The sequence below is a fragment of the Embiotoca jacksoni genome, unplaced genomic scaffold, assembly GCF_022577435.1.
Source record: "Embiotoca jacksoni isolate LCO1_2020_lvr unplaced genomic scaffold, fEmbJac1.0.p SCAF_28, whole genome shotgun sequence".
Classification (NCBI taxonomy): Eukaryota; Metazoa; Chordata; class Actinopteri; family Embiotocidae; genus Embiotoca; species Embiotoca jacksoni.
The window spans coordinates 4102358-4130323 of record NW_027185379.1 but is presented as its reverse complement, the minus strand read 5'-3'; the positions used below and the strand labels follow the sequence as shown (position 1 = coordinate 4130323).

General features: G+C 37.9%; 1 protein-coding gene across 2 annotated transcripts in view; it reads left to right on the top strand.

The window, feature by feature from the left end:
* The window catches only part of b3glcta (beta 3-glucosyltransferase a), a 58546-nt gene extending 41963 nt beyond the window's left edge, over window positions 1-16583 (top strand). The window contains exons 8-14 of one of the 2 annotated variants that reach the window (XM_069161445.1): window positions 813-944; window positions 3667-3736; window positions 6371-6484; window positions 13146-13245; window positions 13704-13823; window positions 14724-14868; window positions 16029-16583. In XM_069161445.1, the coding sequence (XP_069017546.1) occupies window positions 813-944; window positions 3667-3736; window positions 6371-6484; window positions 13146-13245; window positions 13704-13823; window positions 14724-14868; window positions 16029-16196 (849 nt within the window). In that variant the 3' untranslated portion in view covers window positions 16197-16583. The remainder of the gene's footprint in view (window positions 1-812; window positions 945-3666; window positions 3737-6370; window positions 6485-13145; window positions 13246-13703; window positions 13824-14723; window positions 14869-16028) is intronic. The other variant, XM_069161446.1, reaches the window with a different exon arrangement.
* The last annotated feature ends 11383 nt before the right edge of the window (window positions 16584-27966 follow it).

Below are 27966 nucleotides of genomic sequence, written 5' to 3'. Positions count from 1 at the left end.
AAACCAAGGCATGAAATCCATCTAACCTTGAAGTGAAATCTCATTACTTTGGAGAATTGTCATTGTGCAGCATTGAGGCTCTTATTTATTTTTTTATCACTGAAATTCAGTGAGGGAGGCATGTCGGGATTTAGTTGAGGAAACATAACATCAGACTTATCAGGGTCTGTCTGGAAAAGGTGATTCAGTCTGAGATGACGCGAGTTCTTTCTTGGAGATTCAATTAAAATACAATGTAAAAAAAAATATAAAAAGAGGTTTCATACAGAAATAAAGAATCTGAAGCCTTTTAAAAACAATCATACATTTTATTTTTACAGATTATTGTGCTTTAAGGATCACTATGCATGTGAAACATTGCAGGAATCCTCCATGTCACTGTAGTTCACAGTTGATTTATTAGCTCCAGGCTGCAAGCCAGCAAAACATCACAGTTTACAGTTTCTGTCGTTTCTGGTTCTTTTGAGTAAGTTGCCACAATTCAGACGGCACTAATTATGCCATCCTCATTACATATTCCTTTACTGTAACGTCCCCATCTTCCCCCTGTAGAATACTTTAACTAAACCCCAGATTTTATTCTGCTCTTCAGAAATAAGTACAGTAATACTCGACAGCTCTCAGGTTCTATCCTCCTCTTTATCTCTTTTGCTGTTCATGTTAAATATTAAATATGCTCAGTGGAATTGTATTGTGAGATCAAAACTATTGTATTTGCCAGAAAGTAGCACACATCTTTTCAGTTTTTAATAAATCATTAATGTCTGAAAGATTGCATCCTGCATAAACTAGATCACTGTGTATTATTACAGGTTGCCTTGTATATCTGGGACAATGGGAAGGGTCCACATCTCACTGCTGTTCCTGAGCTGTGCACCGAGCCGGAGGACTCTCCTCGGGCAGGGCAGTGTGCAACCACTGTGAGCAAAGAGCCTCCACTGTGTGTGAGTATGTGCTCTGTTTTAGGATCAGTTTGATTGTCCTCAATTCCCATGAAATGGAACAAAATTGAATGACAACATAAAACAGAGGACAGTTTACTCTGAGATATTGACAGTCCTGTGATCCTCTATGCTATTCGGCCTTCATCACTCATGCCCAAGACTTCGTGTAAGCAACTCCAACATTTCACAACAAAGTACGTCCTCATATGTTGTTGCTTTTATACGCCATTCAGTACAACACTGTGCATGAAACTAAGAAGACAGAAGTCTCGGGTTTGTTATGCCAAATTCAATTTTGTTGTCCTGCAAGAAAAAAAAAATTATCCCCCGTTGCTTAGCAACATCCTCTTGCATCATTTCCAGAGTTACATCAGACAGTTTATTCTGTCCTTTATTCTTTTATCTCAATATGTTGAAGTTGATCTATTTTGTTGTCAACTAATGCTACTTAGAAATAGGATTACAGACTCAAACATTCTTCTGCATTTCATCATATTTAGACCAAGAAAGGTTCTCAAGGCTGTAGTTTCTGTATCTGAGAGGGAGCCTGTAAAGACAAAAACATTATGTTTGGGTCACACTGTATGTAAGGTCACTGCTTTCAATGTCAAGTAGACATTTTTACACAAGTTTAATCACGCTCGTGCATTGTGTGTTTCTTTTACTGTTACAACAATTTATTTTCTTGTCAGTGTGTTGAATCATAAGCCAGATTCCCCACAGGATAACTGACATATTGTTGACATTATGTTTGCTCAAGCTGAAAGAAGTTTGCTTTGTGAACTGTTGAGAAGGGTCAGCCATCCTTTAGCCTGCAGCATGTTGACCACACACACACCATAAAATAATCAATAACGTTGGGAAGAAGGGATTGCTTTGCTTGGATGTGTATATGACTGTAGTTTTGTCAAGAGCAGTTGAGGTGAGCTGAAATTTGGGATGCCAGAACTGTAGCTGGAAGTGTCCTAATTGAGATTTGTCATCCTCCCCTCCTAGTTTTGACAGCAAAAAAAATTCAATCTGATGTTTTTATTTGTTATTCAAATCACATGCTGCATGTGAATTTGTGGTGTTCAGTCTGGTACATGTTGGTTGCAGTCTGTCAGATTTATATTCATGCAGTTATTAGCTCCCTCTCTACGGAAATCACTGTCCTCATAAAACTGCATTAATTTGAACAGAAAACAGGACAACAGCTCACACAGCCAGTGGAGAAACACGAAGGTCGCAGGTTTAATAAGTATTCAGGGAGAGGTTTCCATTCAGAGAAAACAGGAGAGGACGCTTGTAATCGGACAGTGTTCGAAACAGTTGCGAGACAAATTGCCAAATCAGGCCAGAGCAGCACTTAGCTGCAGTGTCAACAAAGAATCAAGAGTCTCAAGAGGCAGAGTCAAGGAGGCGAAGGACTGCAATCAACGTGGAAGCAAAACATGTCCTTTTTATTTTAGGCAATAAAACTCATTCTGGTGTGTTTCCTTTTTGCATGCCTGACATGTCAGGAACGGAGAATTGTGGAAATTATGATCATCCGTGAGACAAACAAGAGACAAGAAGTCTAAGGAGGAAACTGAAAGTGAGCACGGAGGCCCGTAATAAGAATGTATTTTTAGCCTTCTTGAGGTTTCTGGGATCGTAAGCCAACAAATCATCTGTGCTGAAACACCCAGACATGTAACATTTGGGTGAGATGCTGCCTCTGTGTTTGACAGTGCTGTAGATTAATCGCAGTGCACCCTGGTGTTCTGTATGATCAACACATGTAGGTTTTAGTGCAATTTGTAAATACAATATGGACAATAAATTGCCGACAATCGGAATAATGGATTGGCTGTTACTTACCAAGCTAAAAAGTCAAACATTTGTCACTTCCAGATTCTTATCTGTGAAACTTGCATTTAGTTTTGGACGGTTGTTTGAAAGAAATTGTGACTTTTGGCTCCGCTGAGATTGTGATGAACATTTTTCTCTTATTTCTGGCATTTTATTGACTAAACGATAAAATTATACATTATTGTTTAAATCAGCTTTTTGTGGTTTCAGTGTGATGCTGAGGCTTGATAGTGGAAAAAAGAGATTGTTACAGTGAATAACTGTCTGTTTATATATTGAAAAAGTAATGGTTTGTTCAGCAGCTGATGATATCTTTTCATTTGGCATTCATTTTTTTAATGCTCTCTGTCTGTTGTAGATTTAGTGAATCTTTTTGTGTGACTTGAGTACATGGGGAAAAAAATAAACATCTCCGCTTATTCCATTTTTGATTATATTTGGTAACAAAGCACAGTGAAGTTTCATTTTTTTGGTTTTATTCACTTTCCTTTCATTTTTCATACTTCTCCGGGTCACACGTTTCTGTTGTTTTTTCAGTTCCAAAGCCAAAGATGCCACAAACGTACATCTAGTAGAGCATTAAGTTCAGACTTTTTTTTTTTAACACACTGCCTGGTTATTAGATGTACAGTAGTTTTTTTTCTTCAGTTTAAAAAGGAGAAGCAAAGGCAACCAGAGGGCCAAATGACCTCAGACCATTTATGAAAATATCCAATTCTAATTTCACTTTGAAGATATCAACTCCCACTGATCATTAAGGCTCTTTGTGTAAAATAGCTGGAAAACTGAATTCAAACCATTTGACTGCATATAAAGTAGGCTCTGTTTTAATTGTATGTGGTTTGTTATGCAAGCAATTTTTGATTCATGTCTTCTATTTTCAACAAAGGGGGAGCCTGTAAACAAAGAAGATATATTTGTTGCTGTGAAAACATGTTGGAAGTTTCACAGTGAAAGAGGTGAGTTACACTTGTATTCAGAAAGATTTCCTTTTAAAAGTTTTTATCTCACTGTTTTCTCGTAATGGATTTGTTTTACCTTTGACATGTGACTGAATGAGCGCTTTTCCTTTACGTTATGATAACATCTTTTATTAAATTATTCCACTGTCAAGCCTGAAAGTATTTAATAGTGCTGACGGTAAAAAAAAAAAAGCTTGAAGTTCTTCATTCTGTGCCTCCTTTGATGCTGGAAATGCAGAATCATCCAACGATGCCACTTTTTGGCTCGCTCTGCCTGACATTAAGCCTTCTGCAGTAAATCTGCTTCTCTTTTACCCCAATAAAAGTGTCGCAGATTAAGTCGATAGATTAAATTGCAGACACATTTTAGAGTGATCAGGCAAATTATACAAAATATTTTAAGGGTGTCGCTCAAAAGAAATTTCACTTATTTCCTCAATTACCATTTCCTCGACTCCCCTTATCAGCTTCTAATGGAGAAAAGATGAACCTGAAAATTAGATTTATATATCAAAGGTTAGCTTACATCAATAAAGCAAGATACATGAAAGTGCTTCACATTTAATTCAACATGACTCTCAGGCTTTTTAATCTTTATCTGTTGTGAAAATTAACATGAATCTATTATCTATTATTAATCTATAGAGAATGAACAATCTTCAAACAACCTTCAAAACCTTTTTATTTTTTGGTCTGACTCTTTCATACTGCATCCACCCTGAACTACCACAAAAAGAAATAGATATGCAGATATGCAGTTGAGTTTTTGTGGGTCTCTTTAGATTTTGCACATTTATTTTTCAGAGAAAAATCTAATTGTGGAAAATTTACCTTTGTCTCTGCTCTGGTGTGGTTTGGTTTCTTGATTATTATTTTTTTCTGTCAAATTACACCTAAAAAGCTCATTTTTCCAGCTCCTCAAAAAACAGAAAATAAAAAAAAAAAAAAAACATGGCTGTTACTCCAAAAAAACAAATTTTAAAACAATGTTTCACACAACTTCAATCCTTACATCACGGAAGATCTACAATCACCACAATTTTTCTAGATGGGCACCCCAGGGTAATGCCACCAATTTAGTGTCTTACATAAATGTGAAATATGGTCACATATGGTCTCCCCTTCTGGTCCTCAGATTTGGTGTTTAATAATGAACAGAAAAGAAGAAGAAGAATTTTATCCTATAAGATATTTAAATTATTGAGGTTACAAATATACATACAAATATGTTTTGTGAGGTTTGACTACCATATTGTAATTAGTTCATTTTTTTAGTCCAAGACAATGTTTGTGCCAAATTAGAAGTAATTCCATAAATGGCGTTACTTCGATTTTGCATTGACAAGAATCGGACTGACGGATAAGACGGATGTGAGATCATATTGAGCTTGACCTCTGACCTTTAATTTACCAAAATGTACTCACTTAAGCCTTCAGGCCAAGTGAATCTTTGTGGCAGGCTTTCCTGACATATCCCAACCATATGACAACTAAAGATTAAGCAGTTCATTGCTGAGGCAGTGAAAATGTGTGACAAATTTGAAGTAATTCGCAGAAACACTGCTCAGTATTCAACACCATAATGCAAGAACAGAAGAGATGATTGTGAGCGTATTTCACTTTTGGTCGGACTGAATTGGTGACGCTAATCTTGTGTGTCCACTTTGAAACCATGGGGATAGTTTACATCTCGTGTGCTGTCAGGTCAAAGATGTGTGAAAAGAATCCACGTTTCACTTGTAGCTTCTTTGCTGCAACATCGACATTTGAAGCATTGTCTTCTGTTAATCAGTTTTATTTTCCAGGATTGTGAAAACAAAAGGATTCCTTCAAAGTCTTAACCACATACACTATTTTATATGAGTCTGAACCTGCTTGGTGGAGGCATAAAACCACGATGTGGTAATACTGGTTTGTTTTTGGTTCACTCTTAGTGTTAAATAAACCATTCAGATTCATGTTTGTTGATTTATGAAAGCTGAGCACAGCCTTGAGCTGCTGCCTCCAGATGTTTGGGTGTCATGTATTTCTCCCATCTCTCATAACCTCCCACCTCAACAACCCAAAAATGTTATTGACTGCTCTTTTTGTCTTTGTGTTGTTCCCTTAGTGGATTGTCTTTTTGTGTTGCAATTAATGAACTACAAAAAATACAAAATGTTTTCTTGAGAAGAGAGAAATCCTAGGATTCATTGTTAAAATATAACTGCTGAAATTTAAGACTATTTTACACGTTATGATTTAAAAGTTTCATGATTTACTTTGGTATAACTAATGTTATACTAATATACAAGACTCATAAAATATTTAGTGCCAAAGATTCAACTTATCCAAGCATAGCATCTGCACATATCTGGTTTTGAAACAAGGTGGGAGGATTAAAGAGAACATAGCATTTCATCTCATCTCTTTGAATTATATCTGTTTTTCCGCACCTCTGCTGATGACTCACTGGTTTTTAATAACATAGTTTACCCTAAGCGTAGAGAAACATCTGAAGAACCATGTCTTGCAATAAATATGAGACCATCATTTGGTCTGGGAACAAGTATATATTGCACACAAGAAGAGGTTTGCTTGTTGTGAAACTTATTGAACACTGTATTGATTTTGTTTCCCCCTTTCCTCTAGTTCCAGTGATAAAGAAGACCTGGGAAAAGGATGCCTTATTTTTAGAGTACTACAGTGACCATGCTGATCCTTCGATACCAACCATTAATTTAGGAGTGCCAAATACTGAAAGAGGTAAAGTCTCCTTCTGCAGCCTGAATGCCTTTTCCTCAGTTGTGCCAACAGATACAGTTACTGGCCTCGGGTAATGGTGCAGGGTCAGCTGAATAAAGGCACATTAAAAATGAGCTGGCAAACTAAGGTTGAAAGTTCCACAACCCAACACCTCGTGAAGGGGATGAAATTCAAACCTAATTTTGCAGGAGAAATGGAACTTAAAAGCGTAGTAGTACAACATTTTGTCTCTGAAACTTTGTTTACAGTACCTCACAGATTAGGCCACTGGAAGACTTTTTAAAATCTATCGCCTGCTCTCTTTTTTGTTATTTTCTTAAAATATGTTTGCGGTAAAAAAAAAATATCTGTTCCTTCTGTTTGATCTTGAATTTATGAAGCTTCTCTCTGACCAAGAGCTACAACCTGCACATTTACTCATCGCAAGTTTTTCCAATATCTCCTGCTGATTTCCACCTGCCTGTGGCTGTCTGTATTCAATGACTAAAATGTTTGCTCCACATACTTGTTTTAGGAGCTGGTAATCACCGCTGTAGTAGCTTTAACCACAACATAGTGATATTTTGAACTAACTGTTGTGTCAGTCTGTGGCTTACCAGATCTTATTGCTTGACTAACTGTTGTTTAAAAGAATATAAGATTATTTGGGGGCATAAGTTTACATTCTATAAATTCCAATATGGTAGGTTGTATATTGGATTCTCTCTTCTTAAATTGAAATTTTTGAGTAAGGTTAAATTTTGGAGGACAATCAGCTGTCTAGCCGAATTCCCAAGTATCTATAATGCTGTCACGTATCAGTTAGATCTCCTTTTAAAGTATGGAGCATTAATTATTTACGCTCTTGTGAAATGCACACGTTTTGTTGTTTTGAAACTTAGAAACTGAGAACGTTGGATAACAAACAGGGATGTTTACATGTTCAAAAGCAGCTTGTATTTTGAAGGTCAGGAACCAATGGCATACAAGGTAGTATCACCAACATAAAAGTTACATGAAAGTACTGTGTTAAGTCGGAAAATAAATGTATCTACTGAATGATTATCAGTGGGCCAAATATTCATCCTTGAGGAACACCTTTTATCAACTGTCTAGAAACATGATTTGAAACCCTCAGCAACAGTTCAAACATTATCATTGTGTTTAACATGTTGTCATATGTGTGCTAATATGCAGATGCCGAATATGTGCATGTAGGATTGTATCATACAGTATGGAAAAATTTCTGCATTTACACAAAAGTAAGGTGAAATAAATTATAAAATACTTCGGCAGGTGTTCGGCAGTTAACAACCTCTGGCTGCACCTAATAACAAAGCCCAAAGGTAACTCCCTCTGGTTCCCTCTGTAACAGACATGATTGACTGTGAGGAGACCCTGGGACACACCGCGATTTCAATGCAAGGAAAATACATCCTCAGCTGCTCTGTAAGCTTTGTGATCCCTCAGGAGAAGCTTTAACCTAACAATATCCTCCAGCTCCTCCCTCAGGAGAAGCTGGAGGATGTTGTTGAGTTAAACGACGCAGAGCTGGCCTGTTTCCACCAACAGTCTGAACCAGATACGAAAGAGATGCATGGGTGAATATTTAAATTGTTGCTTCACCATACCTCCTTGCTGAAATGCAATTTAGTGCGCACAGAAGTGATGGTTATCATTTGGTATAATCAGCTATTCATCACATTTCCCTGCTTATAAGTTTGGTTTAATGTCAGCTTTTGCTTCAGGCAAAATCTTGAGTGTCCTGTCTCGTCATTTCTGAATGAACTCATCAGAAAGGTCTATTTCTGCAGTCATGGCTGTCTAGACTTTCTGACAAGATATCTTGGCCTTTTTATGTATTGTCCTGCCTGGTTTACAAATACATATAACGTATCACTGTATAGTGTAATGATGGAACCAGGACAGAACATAGCATGATTCACAGACAATATGTCATGAGCCAACTCTTAGGAACTGTATAGACTGCATAATGTATAATAGTCAGAAACAAGCACAAAGTTACCTTGACCAGAAGAAGGCTCTGCGCAATCCAGGGTGGTTTGTAAGGACAGTGCAAACTGTCTGCTGCAGTGCCTGTCTGCCTGCTCGAGGCGGGAGCTGTTTGGGCGAAAATTATTCCACCGTCTGATGCCTGTCGGCACAAAATGGCACCTAAGACCTCTCATGTTGCACCTTAATAGGATGATGCATCGGCTGTAGCCATTTTTAGTCCAGTGTAGCATGAGGAAAAGTTGTTGTTCAAAGATGTGTGGTTTTAGTCTCCAGCCTCCCCTTAGTTTTGTCTCCAGGCAGCTGAGCGCTTTAACAAGGACGCCATTTGCAACCTCTTTCCATGGAGGCAGCGAAGAATGCAACCGCCACTGGCTACTTTGCTGTTATATGTGGACCAGTCTGTTGCGGAGCTGAACCTCCTCAAGAATAAAAAGGCAACCTTTTCTTGTTATGAGTCCAGTTTGTTGTTGATATGTAACCCCTGTACTTGCCTCATCTCCACCTCCGTGTTGTGGAATAGTGACTTGTTTCACCCACTTCTCTCTGACAAATCCACGACCTGCTCTTTGCTTTTCTGACACTGAGCTACATATTATTATTCTGCACTAACTGTTGATGCGCTCAGACTTTATATATATTCACACCAGAATAATTATTTTTTTCAGTTTATATCTTTAAATCAAATGTTTACCATTAAATGTGAACTGCCAAACCCATATCTGGCTTTCGGTCACACTCACAGCTGAAATACATTTGCCTCTGATGGTTAAAAAAAATCTGTTTCATCAAGTCCATCCAAAATAATGAGCACTATAATCCCTACCCAACCTGATCTGCAGCTTGTTACTTTTCTTTTGCATGTTGGACAAGAGCCTCAAACATACTGCGTGTGCAGTTCATATTATTACATCATCTACCATGTCAGCCTGACTTCACTGTTGCATCTCACTATAATGGAGTCATAACTGCAGAACGTCTTGAGATGTCACAACTACTATACATTTGGAGGTGTGATGTGTGAAGAGTTAAAAGGAAGGTGACAGTGCAGTCTCCTGTGCCACCACAGTGCCACTCTGCAGCTAATAATGCATTTCAAATGTGCAGCTCTTAGCTCCGTTTCACTGAAAGCTCCCTTCTTGAAATGCTTAGGCTAAAACTGCATTGATTTTAGAAACATTAGAATCCCAAAGAAATTATTGAACAAAGTGCGACCTGATTAATGTGACTGCTTAGGCTTAATTTAAAGTGGAGAAAAATTCATACTGTGTACGAACAGTTTTACAAGTCTTGATGAATTTACGAATAGAGCCCCTTGGTTTAAATGAGGAAATGGTTGCTCTTTGTTTACCTGTTCTGCTTTTCTCATTACCTTATCGACTGCCTGGTTTTAATCCAGTTTGTGCTATTTAATATATTGAAAGATATTTCTAATGTCCATCTGCATTTACACACATAACTGGCACAGAATATTAGAAACATATGTCACCAGTCAAGTGCAACAAGATCGCACGTATGAAAACAATCAAAAAATTCAGAGACAATCAGAAGCCGTCTTGGACCTTTTTGATTTCCCCCGTAGACTCAAATATGGTAATGTCAAAAAAAGTAAGGTTTTGTGTCTATATAAACTCTTAATTGGCAAGAAACCTTACATATTGCTGTTCAGATAGATGGTGTTAGATTACAGCTAATTGGATGAGGTTGGTAACAATAAATTGAAACAAATGATGAGCGAGATATATGAGTGAGAATGAGTTTAGTTATTGATAAAGCTAAGATTTAAGTTCCATGTTATAAATAGCAAGAAAAGCGTCAACTGCTCATATTTGAGAAGATGTTATTTTTACTTCAAAAATCCATTAATCAACAAACTGTTCCAGCTCTTGCACACTGGCTAAAAGTTAACTAACTGGGTCACTAATTGCAATGCCATCATTCTCTAAGTGCTGCTTAGTGTAGTGGACCTGTACCTAAAGGTTTGTTAAGTGGGCATCTGCTCATTGTCACTAAGCAAAGCCGCATAAATTATTTTACATTTTTAAATGATGTTTGTCATGATATTTATTTTCGCTCAATATGACACATCCTGGGGTCAGCCAGAAATTATATGTGCTCTCATTCACAATTTACATGCTGCTAAGCTGACAGGCTTTCAACTTCAAGTTAAAGTTCTCTTCTCAAACCTGGGCTTTTGCATAAATTGACACATTAGCTAACCAATTGTTGACATTTGGTGTGATTTACCTTTTTATTTACCGCCTTGTTCAAGTAAAAGTCATTGCTATGCTTCTCTCAAGTAGGAAATTATGTTGGTATTTTTTTCTGCCTCCTTCCCTTTAATTTTGTTTTCCACTGCATGCCAGTATATATATATATATTTTTTTTTTTTTAATACTTTTGGGAGGCAACAATCTATTGTTGGCAGCAATCCGCAGTCCATCATCAAGGCAGGGGGGGATCTTTTCTGCTTTGGTAAACAGCCAGATGATGAAGCTAGTGTCAGTGCATAATGTCAGTCAAACAGAGCTCCTAATAGAATTTACATTCTGGAGTATTTGTGATGGATTGGATTTGTAGAGTGATCTGAGTTTGATGTCTATGGAAATATGTGACCTGCGTTAAACCGAACAACAGACAAAGATATTATACAGAAGCTTAAAAAAGAAATAAGCAATGAATGGAGTCTTTTGCATAGGGGTGTAAAGCAACAGGCTTTTTACATGATTGGGGTCAAATGAGAAATACAAGATTTATCGGTCTTTCAATGACAGATACCCACATGATCGAGGTAAACACGATTTATTTCTATTGCTTTTGTTTACATCTTTCTACTCAATGGCATCAAGGTTTATGCTAATGGTGCCGAGAGCATCCTCAGAGTTAATGAAGTCATCATGCATCAATATGTCAGAAATCTGTTTTCATCATTTGTCTGTGCCCTCAGAGCTAAATCATATTACCATATCATGTATCTACATGTGAACCAAGGAAAATGAAATACAGCATCAGCAAACACACCCATCAAGTTGGTAGACAGAATTATTCTGGAGGCTTGAAACATGCTTTGACCAAGATGAAGGATGTCTGGCTTATCACGCTACTGTCTGTCCATAGATACAAAGAAATATGAGATCCGATGAAAATACATCCTTACACTGCATGTGTTTTGAAAACTCAAATAAACTCAACAGTCATAGGTTAAAAATGTAGATAGTCTGAGCAAGTGAGGCAAAGTATGATGCAAGACCTTGAAATTGGAAAGTCACACAGGAACTTTATCAAGTAAATATTATTCATATTTGAGTGTGTTGTACCTCCAACGTGTCAAAGAACAAATCCCCAAAGAATAAAAAGCCACTTCTGAGGCCCAAGAGGAACTTTCCAAAGTATTATGTTCAAATATAATGAAGACGTAGTGGTTTTCTCTTTTGTGTGGACATTTTAATGATGAATACTGCATGAAACATCAGGAAAGAAACTACTGTATTTTTCCAGACCCCTGAAAATCACTAATCCTTCAACTGGAACTGAGATTATCAAGTTGTCTCAAGATCAGTCTCTTAAAGTGAATTTTTGGATTTCATTCCTGTCAGCAGTTCAAGGTGTCCTTTTTTTATTCTATATTCAGATCCTCTGAAAAAACACCTTGGGTGCCTTATAAATAAAACAGTAGGGCCTCAGTATTCTTTGTGATGCTTGCCACCAGGGATTTCCATGTCTCAGCTCTCAGTCCTGATGGTGTGCAGATATTTGGATTCTGATGGGTATATTTCTTTGGTTTAAGTGTATTTGTTGTGTGCTACCACATCACTTTTTGTTTTCAGGAGTTGGCAGAACATTTTGTTCCATCTGGCCATCATGTCAAACATGTCAGAGTGTAAGTTTGTTCTCACTGGCCCGTCTTGTCAAACATACCTTATTATTTCTTTGAGATGTCAGAATGTCGACTTTGGGTTTGTTTCTTCTCACAGAAGACACATCTTTGAAATTGAAAAAGCCAAAGAGGATTTTATTTAATGTGGTTCAATTCAAATCTCCCTCTTAAAGTAAATCATTTTTAAGCAACGGCCTTTTAATCATGAGGTCACTTGTTTGATCTCTGCAGTGGCTAAGAAACTGATTTGTGCGCCTGCAGCCACATGTGCATTTAAGGTCTCCTTGAACAGAATGGAGATGTGCTGCCTGTTCACACTGATGTTACAGAAGACTGTCAAGTTAATGCCGAAATAGAAATGAGATGCACATACAAAGTAGTGCACCCTTGTGAAAGTTTGGCCACATAGTCCAACCTATTTTTAGTGGCTCCAATCAAGAGAAATAAAGTATAAGTAACTTGTTTGTTGTAATTATTAGAGCTTGAAAATAAAGTCTTATGTCCCAGCTTAAGTTAAATACTGCTGTTTCTGTAATTATAAGTTGTGACTGTTGTCTACCCTCCTTTTCAAGTCCTTTAGTCTTAAGAGGATCAGTGACTGTAATTTATGTTGCTGTTGTCCGGTGTGTGTGCGCTCGTGTGTATGCAGGCGTGTGTGCATGTAAATAACTGCTTATCAATGTGTTTTTCTTCCTAACGGGGTCATTTATCTTTGTAAACCAGAATACAGCACTTGGTCAATATTTGATTAAGGTGTAGTGCTTACTTGATTGCAATTTTTTTTATGTGCAGGCCACTGCGGGAAAACATTCGCCATCCTTCAAAGATTTCGAAGTAGCGCTGTCCCAAACACCAAGTGGCTCCTTGTTGTGGACGATGACACTCTTATCAGGTATATTTTTTTTTTGATCCGAAAGCATTTTTGAACATGGTCCCTTTCTCCTTTTTTCCACTGGGATGCAGTGGTTTTTTTTGTTTAAATGTCATACTTTCATTTAGCTCAAGGTTCATCTGACATTTATTCATACATTTTTCTAACAAATTCGGTCGCAGCCATGAAAAGGTGAAACACTTGCAACAAATTCTCTTTGGGAAAATTTGTTCTCGGGATATCACCCACCTGTTGAGCATCTAAAAAAAAGCACAGTGCATAAATTCACTTCCAGCTGGTTTTACATTTTATGAGGCTGCCCCTTCACTCGAAACCCTCTGGATGTGTAACAGTGCCTGTGGGAGAGCAGCTATGTCAGACTTTAAATGAACAGTTTCGAACGTGTGTAGGCGCAGACATTTGTGTATGATGATGATGATGATGATGGTGTCATTGGTTTTAATCTGTTCTTTTTGCAGCCTCCCCAGACTGCAAGTCTTGCTGAGCTGTTACGACCCCTCTGAACCGGTGTGTCTCGGGGAGAGGTATGGCTATGGCTTGAGCCAAGGCGGCTACAGTTACATCACAGGAGGCGGAGGGTGAGTTTCTCACCTCTAATGCATCTGGGAATAACGATGGAAGATACAGAGGCAGCAGAGGAACTATAAAGTGTGTAATGAGAAACCTGGAATCTGAAATTTACAGATAAACTATTTCAATTCAGCTGAAAAATGTGCTGCTCCCCTGAGGGAAATTTGGTCTGCAGGGTGCCTTACAGTAAGAGTACTCACTAAAAATATGGAATAAATCACTAAATGTAGTCAAGAAACAGTCATCGCTGAAAAAAAAAGACAAGACAGGGAGTCGATGCTTCACCCATATAACACTTCACACTTCACCCATATAAGATGACTGGGTTGCTGTGAGAAAAAATGCAATTCATTGTCCAGCAGCATACCTCTTTAAAGTGGACAAAAGCATAAGTGACATGTCAGCCGTCAAAGTTTACTTGTGACATTTCTACAATGCAGATTTCACACATTTGTCTGTCCTCCCGATAAATCTGGAATCGAGCATGAGCTGTGAGAAAATCTATTTAGGGACACTTCAGTTGCTGTGACACTTTACAACACCACATCTGCCAGTTTTCTGAAAGTGATATCTCCCTACAAACTGTTTTGAGTGGCAATGAGTGATTTTTCTGGCAGCTAAGGATTACATTTTTTTTGTGTAATTGGTTCAAAAAGGTATCCCATCATTGTTGTGCAGAACCACTTCACGGAAAGAGAAAAAAGAAAAAAAATCTTCTCAGCTCAATATGTCGGTTCATTATTCTGTTGCCATTTTACTGAATCTGCTCAACAGAAAGGATAGCTGGAAAAAACAAAATTAACATTTTCTTGTCATTTCTAACATCTGATCATTTACGGTGCCGCTGTATCGGCTTTGCTATGTGTCTATGTTTTACATATCTGATGTATGTTCATGTGCTGCTGCAGTATGGTGTTCAGCAGGGAGGCTGTGGTCCAGCTTCTTAACAGTGGCTGCAAGTGCTACAGCAACGATGCACCAGATGACATGGTGCTGGGAATGTGCCTCCATGCTCTCGGACTTCCCATCACACACAGTCCCCTCTTCCACCAGGTTGTATTCACAGTCTTACAATGCATTCATTGTGTCTCTGTCTCCATTTTCTTTTACCTACAGTGAGAATGATATATTTTTTGTTGTTTTAAGGCTCCAGTATGTGTTCATGTGTAGAGGAGATTTTTGCACAAAGATGCCTTTAATATGTCTTTAAAGGAATAAACGGTGCAAAGAAAGTAGGATTTATTTGCATGTTTTAGAGACTCGTCATCCAGAGACAGATTTAGACTACCATCTTTTGGTAGTCAACAACACAACTGGCTGACACCCACATCGGTGTTTCAGTTTTTCTGGCAGAATAAACCTTTACTTATGCTGCAATTAAGTCCTATCATAGATTCTGTAATTTCAAGCAGATGAGTGTGAAAACCATGCAAACAAGGTCCATGTGGCGTCACCAAACTCCATGTAAGAATAACAGTTGGTGTTTTTCTCTGTACATTTTTTGACTTTTCATTGTAGGGAAAGCACAGGTGCTACAAATACAAGTAATGAGCAGTTTGTACTGTACAGGATGCTCAAACCAAAGCTGTCAAATTAAATTCAACTATCATTCATTTTGTTATTTATACCTTTGCTTTTCCTACTCTCGTCTTTGTAATTTGCTCCATTTGAAAACAAACAGAGAAGAGTTAGTAAGCTGTTAAAGGCGTGTCTGTGCACACCATGAGTGTTGCTGCGTTCAGATGGGGTCGTATTTACCGTATACACGAGAAGAGTCCATAAGAACAGCCGCTTCATGTGGTATTCACAACGTCAGTACTCAAAATTTTCTAAAGCGTTGAGTTCACGAGTTGTGACGTGTTTGCTGACGTTTATAAAAATGGAAGCCATGGAAGTTTCTTTTTCGTAGGATGTTGAGATTTATTACAATATATTAATATTGTAATAATTTGTAGTCATGTAGAGTTTGTCTTCATAACTTCAATAATAGCTTACATCAGAGGAAAAAGTCATCTTCCCATGTTATAACCATGAGTTCACGAGTTCCATTTGAACGCAGCGTGTGTAAAGGGTACCTTGAATAAGACAAGTTTCAGTTTCTCTGTTTACAACATAAACTTTCATGCCATCACTCTTGCTCTTTGCTGCACTTGCGCACCGACTCCTGTGACTGCTTCTAAATATAAATTACTGTACTTAATCTTATCTTCCAGGCACGCCCAGAGGACTATGCCAGAGACTTCTTAGCTCACCAGGTGCCCATCTCTTTCCATAAACACTGGAACATCGACCCCGTTGCTGTTTTTAACAAATGGCTTAAGGATGACTTAAAGGCAAAGACTTCAGAAGAACTCAACAAGAGCGCTAAGACAGAGTTATAATGATTTGGAGCACACAGCTAGCCTGTATGAATATGTACGTATGTATAGTGTGTGTATCTACTGTGTGTGCGTGCGTGTGCCATGTCATGGAAATATTATATCCACAGATGTAAAAGTTTTTGCAATGTTGATGTTGAACTGTTATGAAGAAGGACCATGCGAGCGTGTGTCTTGATGACTGAGTTGCATGCTGCGGTTGCTGTTAATTTGGGAAATATGAACATGTTATGTGAATATTTATATCATATGAATAATCAAAATCTTACAGAGCCGCATAACTTTTTCTCTGTGAGATAGTGTATATTTTAAAAATTACCACTAATGCTGTACGATGTGCTCTATTTTGTCATAAAAGTATAAATATTTGAAAATATTTTGATTTTTTTATTTCATTGGAGAACTATTACAGGATTTAGTTTAATCCAGTAATGAATAAATAATGAAGCTGTTAAAGGTTAATTGAGGCTAAGATGGTGAAACTACATTCTCAACAGACTGTTTGGTGCAGCTGCAAAGCGCCATTACAGCTTTGTAAAGCTTGCTGAAAGGTTTGTAATTACTCCTAAAATGTGCTGAATATGTAGTTTCTAAAAAGGTTCTACTGGTGCACAGGCAGATAAACGCCTTACCTATACTTTAAACTCACTTTAACACCCTCATTACATTTTTTTGCCCAAACCATCTGTTTCTCAAGGATCACTATGACATCAAACAGCCCCTGGCACAAAAAGCAGGGGCATGATTTAATGGATATACCGGTGCTTTCTTGTAAAACATTACCTGATACCCTGAAGTATGAGGCAGAAATGGTTTTATCAACATCAATATTCATTTCCACTTTTTTTCTCTGTCTCAGGTAATTGGCAGCCTCAATAATTTGCTGACCATTATTAAAGGTCTTTCTTTTAAAAGACCTTCAGCCTCAGTTGAAGAATTGAACATTTCTTCTTTTGGCTGTGTGCCAACTTGAAAATTTAATTACCAGCTGCAATGCTTCATTCTCAGAAAACTGGGAGCGACTGTTGCCTCCTAAGGATCACAAAATATTTAGAAAAACCTGAGAATTATGAAAGGCTTAATATTAATTAACCTCAACTAATGAAAGTTTGAAATGTTAGTAAAAGAAAACCCATTGTCTCTGAAATGCACAATGTAAAACAAGACTTTGTCAGCATTCTCCGTCCTGCACAGGAGACTGGTGGGAGTTCAGGGGAAGTCTAATAGCTTCAGGCTTTTGAAGCAGTGTAATAACTCAAGTAGACATCCCCCTAACACACCTATGAATTGTAACATATTTGCAGGAAACAAATGAAATTCCTGGTGGGACCCACCCACACATGGAGTGATGAGTGGTGGTATACAGCTCTTTGGGCTCAGGGTAATCCTCGGAGTAATTCAAGAGAGCAACAGCATCCTATAGTCAGATTGAACTTTGCCTGATTCTGAATTTTACTCTTTAGTCTTTGTAAAAAAAAAAAAAAAACAGAAGATGAATGTTTCACTCGAATTCCTCTAAATAGCATTCCGGCTTGGCTTGTTCAGCAAAGAGTCTGAGTTGTAAATAGGATTATAAAAATACTGAGGTTATGAAAAAAAAAATGATCAGACATTAAAAAGAACAAAAGTGTGTATTTTTTGTTTTTCACGTTTGACTTTTATTTCTAAAGTTCGATTATATTTACTAAAGCCTATGTGAAGGTATAAATGCGGTTTCAGGGTCCCTCCGCTCTGCCAAGTCTAAAGCTCTGAAGCAGAGATACTGACTTCTTTACTTATATTTTATTTTGTTGGTTTAAAGATATGGAAACATATCAGACACCTTGAGTTACTTTGAACTGTAAACTCCCCTGCAGAGAAATTCCATTTTTTTTTACTGGAAAAGACAGCATGACTTCAGTGTCCTCAGCGGTCGTACACTCTACGAAGTTACATCCAAACCTTGCATCAGCTATGAAACTGAGTGGGTTAAGATGGGAGTAGCAGCAAAAGGATGGCACTTGATTCCTCCCTTTAAAGCAGTTCATTGTGCAAAGAGTTCAGCCTATCAGTATATTTTACTGTCTTCCCATTCCTTTGGAAGTGAATATTTGAATTCACGTGGCAATTCAGGGTCTTCATGAAGCTTCTTTTTTTGGCAGGCATTTTATGAGCCATGAAGCTTTCTGGATGGAGAGCAGTTGGTGGTTGTTGAACTTTCTGTCTGAGCTGTTTGAACATGAGTGCGTTCTCCTCTGAGGATTCATTGTGACCAGCAGGGCCTCCAAAGTGGAGCGGATGACAAGAGCTGTTTGCAGTCTGTCATCTCAAATCTCTGTCACAGTCGTTTCAGCTGAGGCTTTTGTTGTCACTCTTTCTCACTTGTTGCCAGTCGATTATTTTTGTTTACCCCTTCAGAGGAACAATAGTATGATAGAGTATTCGGGCCACATTAATGAAAAAAAAAACAAGAGGAGGAAATGTTGAGAATAAAGTCTCAATTCTATTTCCAATTTGCATTTGTTCAAATGGAGAAACACGAACTTGGAGGAAGTGGCCAGGTTCGTGCAGACCGTGATAGCTGGAAATGGATAGATGCAAGGGTATCGATGGTTACACCTGTGCGCAATACACAGTGCTGTGTCTTGTATCTCAAGACGCAATAAGACAGTCGATCAAGTTGTTTGATCCTGAAGGTGTGGAACTCCGGCGAGCACGGCGTTGGAGTCGCAGGCAGTACAGCAGCTTAGTTCCCAACGCCTTTCCTTTGCTTCTCAATATTTTGACTTTATTGTCAAAAAAATAATATCAACTTTTCTTGTTCTCATCATAGGTTAAAATGGTGTGTCATCAGCCACGTACTGTACAATATAATTCTCTTTGCTGTTATTCTAGCTATCAGATCAAGGTCTGTTGGTTTAGACCCGTTTACTCTGGTATCGTAACAAATAACCTAATATCTTCAGATGAAAATTTGGAAGATAATACTGTAACTCATCCTATTTTAATGTTTTCTCACTAATGTGAGCCCTCTAAGAAATACATCTCCATCTCCACCTCTTTGTGTCTCTCTCACAGACAATAGCCAGTTTTGTGGGCCAGGTGTGCTTCAAGTTTTGGAATTTATAGAGGCAGACACAGAAGCTTTCTGACATCTCATTTGGCCCCAGGGACACTGACACCACCCAAATAAATTAGATTGTTCTGATTATAAACATTATGCATTCAAAAGGTGTTCCACAGCAGGAGTCATCTCTTTGCTTGTCTATTTAGAATAAGAAAATCACATTGATAATGAATGTTGTGAAGGCTGGCAAATTAATTAGTTCCATGTATATGTATATCTCAGCTGTGCCCGGTAAGGGAAATGTGATTGTGCCTGCACAATTTAGCTCCACAGAATAAACTCAGTGTCAAATTACGATGCTGAGATTGTGAGTGGTGTCTTTTAAAAACACAGAGTGGATGATACAGGAAGTGTTTAACTTGTGCAGATGTGCTGGGAAATGGGCAGGTTGAAGTTAAAGCGAGGCAAAGGACAAGTGCTGAAAGTCAAAATGCCACCGTCTCTTAACAATCAGTAATGCAAGACTGCTTTTATAGCTAGTCAAATAAATAGTATGCTGTCATCGTGTCAGGCTACAGATAGCGATTAAAATATTTCTGAATACTTACTGTCTGCCAGCTGCCTATTCCAAGAAAAGATTAGATTAGATCAAATACATTGTATTGCTCTTGCAGTTGAATTTGTCTTAGACATGTGAGTCACAGCAGCAAGGACACATAAACAGTCAAAGAAAACCATAACGAACAACATTGCTGGAGAGAAGCACGATATACAGCCTTACATGCACATACTACGGGAAAAATTCTCAACCAATTACTGTAAACAACCACTCATCATAAATATACAATAGAAAGGAAAAAGAGAGACAAATGTGTTTGTGCAGAGGAGACTCAGACTATCATTCTGAGTTAATCAGTTTTATTGGCGGGGAAACGGCATACTTCATGTCTGTTACTGCTGCAATATGGGACACTGTATCATCTGCCTTGTGGGGTAGAGATGGTATTAGCAGTTCAATATTTAAATGGAGTGTGCTCATACATATAGTATACTGATATTGTGCATATTTTTAATGTCTAATAGGTTAAAACAAGGCAACCAGCTGGGCAAAAGATATCACAAAAACTACAGTTAGAAAGTTCCCAATGCCCACATATGGATTTATACAGCATGTGTTGGTTCCCTTCAACAACTGTACATTGATAACAGTACAGACGGACCTTGAAAAGCTACCTGTATGAATATTTATAGTCACATTGCAATTCCACAAAGGTGAAGGATCTTCAAAAGAAAATGTAAAAAGAACAGTCAAATATGAGGCTGCAGAGGATGATCCTGACTTGCTCATTTTATTGCAATGTTTCCCATAATGCAACTAAATATAATCTTTCATTACATCTTCGCACCTTCCCTCATCTTATAAATCCAACGCCCACAATTTGTATTCGCTACAGAACACCTAAAGTCTCAAACATAACTCAACAAAAGCCCTGATGATATTAACAGCACAGAGAGCTCACGAGACAGAAAATATTTCCATGGGTTAAAATCAGTGGACTGCTTCATTTACATTATTGGACTCATTTAAAAAGTTCAAAAAGGTCAGTGTTTGAAGGTACAATATGTAAGATTTAGGTCCCATATTGTAATTCCGCTTACTACGTTTGCTACATAAATTGCTTCTGTTATAGATGACAAGCAAATTGAGCAAGGTACATTCAGATATTCTAACTGCTCTGAATCACATGTTAACGCTGGTAAGCATGCTAACCTCAGTAGACATCTGTGCAACACAACACATAGATATAGTATTGTTTTTTTTTGTTTTTTGCAGCAATTAGTGTAAAAAGTAACAAGAAGGTTGAAGAGGCTGACAGGAGCTCTGTTGGTGGTCATGGATTGATGAATAGGGAACCTGTTGCATTAGCTCTGCCTACCTTCTCCACCAGAATGGCCACAGGTGGGTGATCACTGATGTCGCCTCAGACACACAGCACATTCAGGATGTACTTTTCCAAATGTAAGGGCTTTCATCTGTGGGCCACAGGCTCTATCATCATGTTACCTCACTCGGCGATAGCTAGCCTGCTGACTTAACAGACATTGCTTGAACAAGGTTTTTTTGTGAGGTGAGAAAAAAGTAGAAAGTTGTGTCAAAGTGTTAGATTGACTTAGATTGACCCTGACTTGGTTGAACAAGAAACTTTACTGACATCTTGATTATGTGAGGTTTCACCTCTAGTTCCTGAGACTGTATGAGCTGCTTGTATCGTATCGGGGTTGTGACGTGGCTGCAGGAGTATGGGAGACTTTGTATTTCTTGTCAAAGTAGATAATGAACATTCTCTGGTTTGGCTTCAACAGTATAACTCAACAAGCTGTGTCCGGGTTCTTCTGCTGCAGTCTAAGGACTATAATTTGTCGAGTACATTAATGTGCACAATACCACCATTGCCTTTTTTTTATGTATGGGGTATATGGCTCGGTGGGTTCTTTGATACTTTATAAATGCCTGTGGGAATTTTGTCCTCCAAATTTGATCCAGCACAATTTTTTAGGAGTAGTGGAAATCTATCCTGCACCAGTGAAACAACACCAGCACCAAAGGCACTGTCTTTACCCGAGTGATATTGGATTCAGGTAGGGTGTGTCAATGTGTTCAACATTGGTCTGCTTTCAACTGGGGCATGCATAGTAATTTGTTCATTATAAAACAAAAGTGAAAAGCATCTCAGTGTGCAGGTGCCTCTGTACTGCAGCTGCTCAATGAAACATTGTGTGATAAATTAGTCAGAATTTCTCCTAAGCACGTTTTATGTTTGAGACACAAAATGCAGAGAAAAATGTTCAAAAAGCTCAACACTTGCATTTATAGTGTTGGATATGAGAAGAAAAGTCTGGAAATACTGAGTTAATTTAGAGTTTTTGAGTTAATTTTATGTCTTATTTCATTAGAGGGTAACCTGGTGTAACTGAGACAAACTTTCCCTTTTAAATTTAGTAAGGTGGCAATGGTGACAACAAAGTAATTTGTTTTTTCGCAGTCAGATGTGAGCCCAACGTATTTTATTTTATTTCATAGGATTAGACTCAGATGTTGTGTTGTTAAAAAATAATTTTAGAAGCTGCTCCAGTAATAGAAACACAAGAATCACTGATTCTTGAGACCGCGAGCCTCTAAATACTTTCAAAGATGTATATGACAGATAGAGGACAATTCTACCCAATTTGCTTTATATAATTATGTTGATCTTAAATAATTTCCCAATTTATTATGAACATCAAAGTTTTGACTTTTTCTTTGATACTGAAAGTAAAAAATAAAACAAAAGAAAAATGGAATAATTTCTGAAAAGCTCTCAATCCTCTCATGGCATTTTGTTGGTGAAGTAAGAGAAATAAAAATATTGCTGTCTCTCTCGGTATTTATACATTTGTTACAGACTTTGCTTTGGTGATACCTGAGTAATCAAACACATGGAAAATCACACTCAATGTGTAAACATTTCACCATAACAATAACTTACTGACATTTGTGAGGACGTTTGGAGTGACTGCGTTGGACAAGGTGAATAACAAGGAACTTTAACTTTAATTAAGTCCAAGTGCTGGGATCATCTTACCATGATGTGTTTTAAGATGGTGTTACTATCATTATATTTATTGATAGTATTCATGAAAGTACAGGAAAGTTGCAGTTTAAATGAATATTTTTGTAATGTACAATTTTATGGTCTCTTTCCTTCAAAATGCTAATGACCATATAAACTACTTTTTTTTATTTTGCATAAGAAATTTCTCGTGGGAATTGAGCGCCTTAATCTTGTATGCTATACCCAGCCCACAGAGCCCATGTAAGACCACATCCGAACAGTATCTTTATCCAGAATGCTGTACTGCAAAATAAAAATAAGTGCTTCCCCCTGATGATTCTTAATAAATTGGGTCCAGTTTTCTATTTTATTCACTTCCTTGCTTGTGCTGTAGTTGTAATCTGAGTTCCCGGCACCTGTAGTTGGAAACTGTTATGGGAGAGCTAATATTTTGACTGATCACAACCCTCTAATGAACCGTATGCATCAGTGAGATAAATAAGTGGTTGAAATTGTTTTGGAGTGAAAACATTATTTTCCATGAGTGTTTGCATTTTCAGTTTTACCATATGATGAATGTGAACAAATAATTATGGTGAATCGTCCAGCGTATTTTACATTTTAATCACAGCAATGAAACTGTCTGCCATGGTGTGGCTATGACTCCGCTATAATTCCTTCATAGGCTCATTGCCAACAGGGACAAATACAGCTTACAGCCACATACACACGATGAGTTTTTGTCCGTTGTCAGTGTTGAAATACCTCAGGATGTGCAGGGATAAATTTACTCTACTACAGTTTAAATCCACTTATCAGTCCAGTATTTCTATAGTAATGTGTCCCAATGGCCAATTGCTTGAATTGCCGATAGTACTACATTATCTTAAATGTCTCCATTATTACTGTTCTGGCTGCAGGAAAATAAGGCCTCATGTATATTTATGGAGCAGTGATGAAACCAGAGTGCAGAAACTTTCAATAGATCAGTAAAGAAAAAGGAAAAATGTAATCAAGTGTGACATTTACAGCAGACTGAAGCTCTGTTATTTCATCTGTCCTTTTCATGCTGGGACTTTGAATGGAAGCAGATAAATACTGTCTCCACCTTTGTTTTATGCAATAATCTTACTTGTGCTTAATAATCACCCTCACTTCATTTTGCTTGACTGTTTCATGTCAAGGATGTGTTAGTTTTGGATTCGCAGTACTTTGAAAAACTTTTTTTTAAAACACGAGTAAACAGAGTGGCTCTGTTATGCTGTCCTTTGGCACAGCAGTGCTTTGTGCTATCAGCATGCTAATATGCTCACAGTGTCAGTGCTACTGATGTTTTTTGTTTACTATGTTTATGACTGAGTTTAGTCTGGATGCATGCTGACATTTTCTAATTTGCAGGTAGTTAGTCAAAAACCAAAGAATATATGTGTGTATCATCTTGTTTTTTGGGATCCAGATTTGATCATATTTGGATGAGCTGGGGAGGAGCATGAGGAGGATGTGAATCATAGGCTCTGTCCAATTGCGGGCTTCCATGCTTATATTTCCTATTATGAGTGCATAAGTGCATTCACACTGTCAAGCATGGAAACATTCAGTGCACCATGTATATATTCATGTCAGTCCACAAATTGAGTATGGAACACTGGACACGTCTTTCCCTTAATGGTCTCTATTATACCTACATAGCAGAAACTGAGGCACCACCAACCTATTCCCTAACTTCTATTAGAGAGGAATCTGCAGCTGCTGCAGAACACTACACTATTATTGGATAGGAGCCATTAGTGTGTTTATTGATATAAATGAGCAAACAAAGCCTGCAGATATATTGATGGTGATATATTCATATGTTGCGGTCATTTCTGGTTAGTGCACATCAGCTGTGTTTGATTTGAGACAAACCATGTAAAATTTCGCACACTACGCAAGTAAATGTACTAACATGTAAGTATACTTACAGAAAAATGCGCCTCGAACTTTGACCCTCTTGGTCGTGTCCATCGCGACCAGATATTTAAAATCAGAAGAAAAAGGATGTGATTTGGCACGAGAACGCTTCCTTTTAATGCTTCTTCTTCTCCTTCCTTTTGTGGGTGGAGCATCGGCACCACCAACTCTCTCGGGAGCTCAGTCGATGTGACGTATCTTCCATTGTGCAGAGTATTGTGGGTCAGAACAGCCAGAGTTAGCGTGCTGTCCTGCATACTGCAAAATATGATCAGATGTAGTAGGACATCCTTTAAGGCTTTATATCTAAATAATTATTATTTTCAGAAGGACCACCAGAACTGATCAGAAGGAATAAATTCAGCGAATGACTTTTATTCGAAAAAAACATTGACTTTGACTTGGCTATCTGATGTTAAATGGGAGTGTGTGGAGCCCGCACCTAGTGGTTGTCAGTGGTACTGCATTTCAAGGCACTTCTGCATTGGCTTCACTTTTTAGACCTCAGAGACTACATACATTTTTATAAAATGCCAATGGCCAAATCTCATAGGATTCCATTCACTAGTTGTTGAGACATTTAATTCAAAACACAAATGTCGATCTCAATACAGCTAGAGGAAAAGTCAAGGGATCACCAATATGAGTTAGATTAATCCAGCAAGCACTGCCAATGCCTTCACTGTACTTAAAAAGTAGTGAGAGCGAAACAAAGTTCATATATAAGTAAGCATGTTCTTATTGCTTGTGTTAACCTTCTCATTTGGTTATGATGGATTTATTTTACTGCAGTCACCCTTGGGCTGAAAGGCTTCATGGTCAGCTCAGTGTTTACACAACTTATCTAAAGCAATATTAAAAAACAGCAGAGCTGTAATTAGCAAGGCATTTCACTGTGTTAATGGGAGAGGATATTGCACTGTTAGAAATATGGGACTACTAATGCTGCAAGATATATGAAGACAAAAAAAATCCTTGGCTTTATTTAATTTACTAAAATTGAATTACGCATTACGTTCATGAGTAATGGCAGCACTATAAGCGTTGTGAAAGAATTAAGGATATACTGTGTGTAATATGATGCCATTTGTTTGCATTAGTGTTCCTACTAAGGTACTCTTTGCAGATGAAAGTCTCTCTCAATATTTTTAGTCTGCATTCAGCTTGGCATCTCTCAGAGATGTATTGTCACTGCTAGAGGGTCTGACCAATCCAGTTGTGAGGCAAATTGGTATAAAAGACAAAAGGGTGATACATATCCCTGCAGTTAATGAGCTGATATCACTTCCCTTCATCTTTTAGATTCATAGTCACTAATCAAATTAACCACAGGACAAATTCCATGGTTCACATGCAGAGAGCAGCTTACTCCCAGCAGAGCGTAAAGCTACTGAGACAGATTCTTGTGTGCTTTTTCAGTGGCCTGTCAATCAATGGAGTGACAAATAGGACCAGGGTTTAATATTATCAGAGGCATCACTGTAACAGGTTATGATTGCACATGTTACATTTATTAACAGTTGATGGTTGTGTCTGCAATGCCTCTCCAACTGTCAGACCTCTATACATTTTGAAAGGTATATACTGTATGTCTATCTGGCCAGATTTGATCACCTGTTTGAATCTTCAGCTTCAGGGGATGCATTGGTTATTGTAAGTTCTGTGATACCCACGAATAGCCTTACTTAAAAATTGATTTGATAAGATCTTGTAATGTTGATCGGTATTTCTTACAGCAGTCTCATAACTTGAGGCTGGGTTGTTTTGTGTCCTGTCATTTTTCCAGAGAAGCCAAGTTTTGATAAAAATGAAAGATTAACAAGTGGCTTTCCTGTGTGCTTTTGTGCGAGGCCCAGGCTGGCTATCCCTCCTGGGGGAGATTAGCAGGTTGAGGACAGATTGAAACCAGACAGAGAGGGGATGATGAATTCGAGCATCAGCTGCAGGAAAATGACACAGAGAACTCGCCTCTGCTTTCCCATAGAGTCCACACAGTGAAACTGATGCTGTTCATGCTGCTCGCAGATGTTCCAGCTGCTGTTGGGCTCTCACATACATTTCACATCTATTCTCTCCGTAAACACAAAAATAACTTAGTATAATTTCATTCTTGTTTGTCGCCTCACACATGGAGCACTCAATAAGAATCACAGAACAATTACAACAATAAAAACACCAAGGTCAAAAACAGATCAGATGCACTAATCACAGATTATGCTAATTAAGACAGAACTGGCCATTATACTTATTAAAAGTAATGAAATGAGAGCCAATAGTATTGAGGCGGCAACACTTCATCATGTTTGAAGTTTACAGCTAAGTGATGCTCAGGGTCAGACAATAAAGAATGAACAGGGCTGAATTCTTTTTAAAATATTTGTAATCACTCAGCCAAATGATATTACATTAACAGTTTGACATGCATGCAGAACACATTTTTAATTACAATAAAAAAAAAAAAAACAAGCCAAAGTAATCACCAATAAAAAACATGCAAGATGGAAAGTTCCATCAAATATTAACAATGATATTGCCTCTTTTCAAAACAAAGGGACACTGGCATTATTCACACCTTTTTTTATTAACAACAGTGCTGCTATAAATGCACTTGAAGTTATCAAACTGTCTTACTAACATCTCTTTTTAAATTCTGGCCACAACTGTGTGACAAGTAGACAGAGTATCTGCATGTCAAGTAATCACCACCTCTTAAAAGCTAACAACGAGGGGGTAAAGCTACACAAGTTTCTTACAAGTCACCTCCAGGCTACAATGCCGTTTGTAAAACGCTGATCACGCAAAATGCACTCAAACAAGACAGGTGCGACTCCACTGATGTCCTTACCAGCAAGTGGCGGTAGGCTTTGTTACTAAACCTAAAGTGGAAAGAAAAACCCATTAAAGTCCTCTTAGCTGTGCGGAGCACTGGGGCTGCAGTATGCCGTGCATGGTATAACAAGTGGCAAGCTGTGCATAAAAGGAAATCATTGCTGTGGCTGAAGCTGCCAGCTCTTGATTTGCACCCAAGTCAATTGTAACTGGTTTGTCTGAATGATATAACATGTTGTCGTTTAATTGAATACCATCCATTGTCCCTCCTTCGCTTCTTCTTTGTAAATTTCAGGCCCTTTGTCTCTGACCACTGGATGGAGTGAGCACTAGTGTGTGAACTTACTATTAGTAT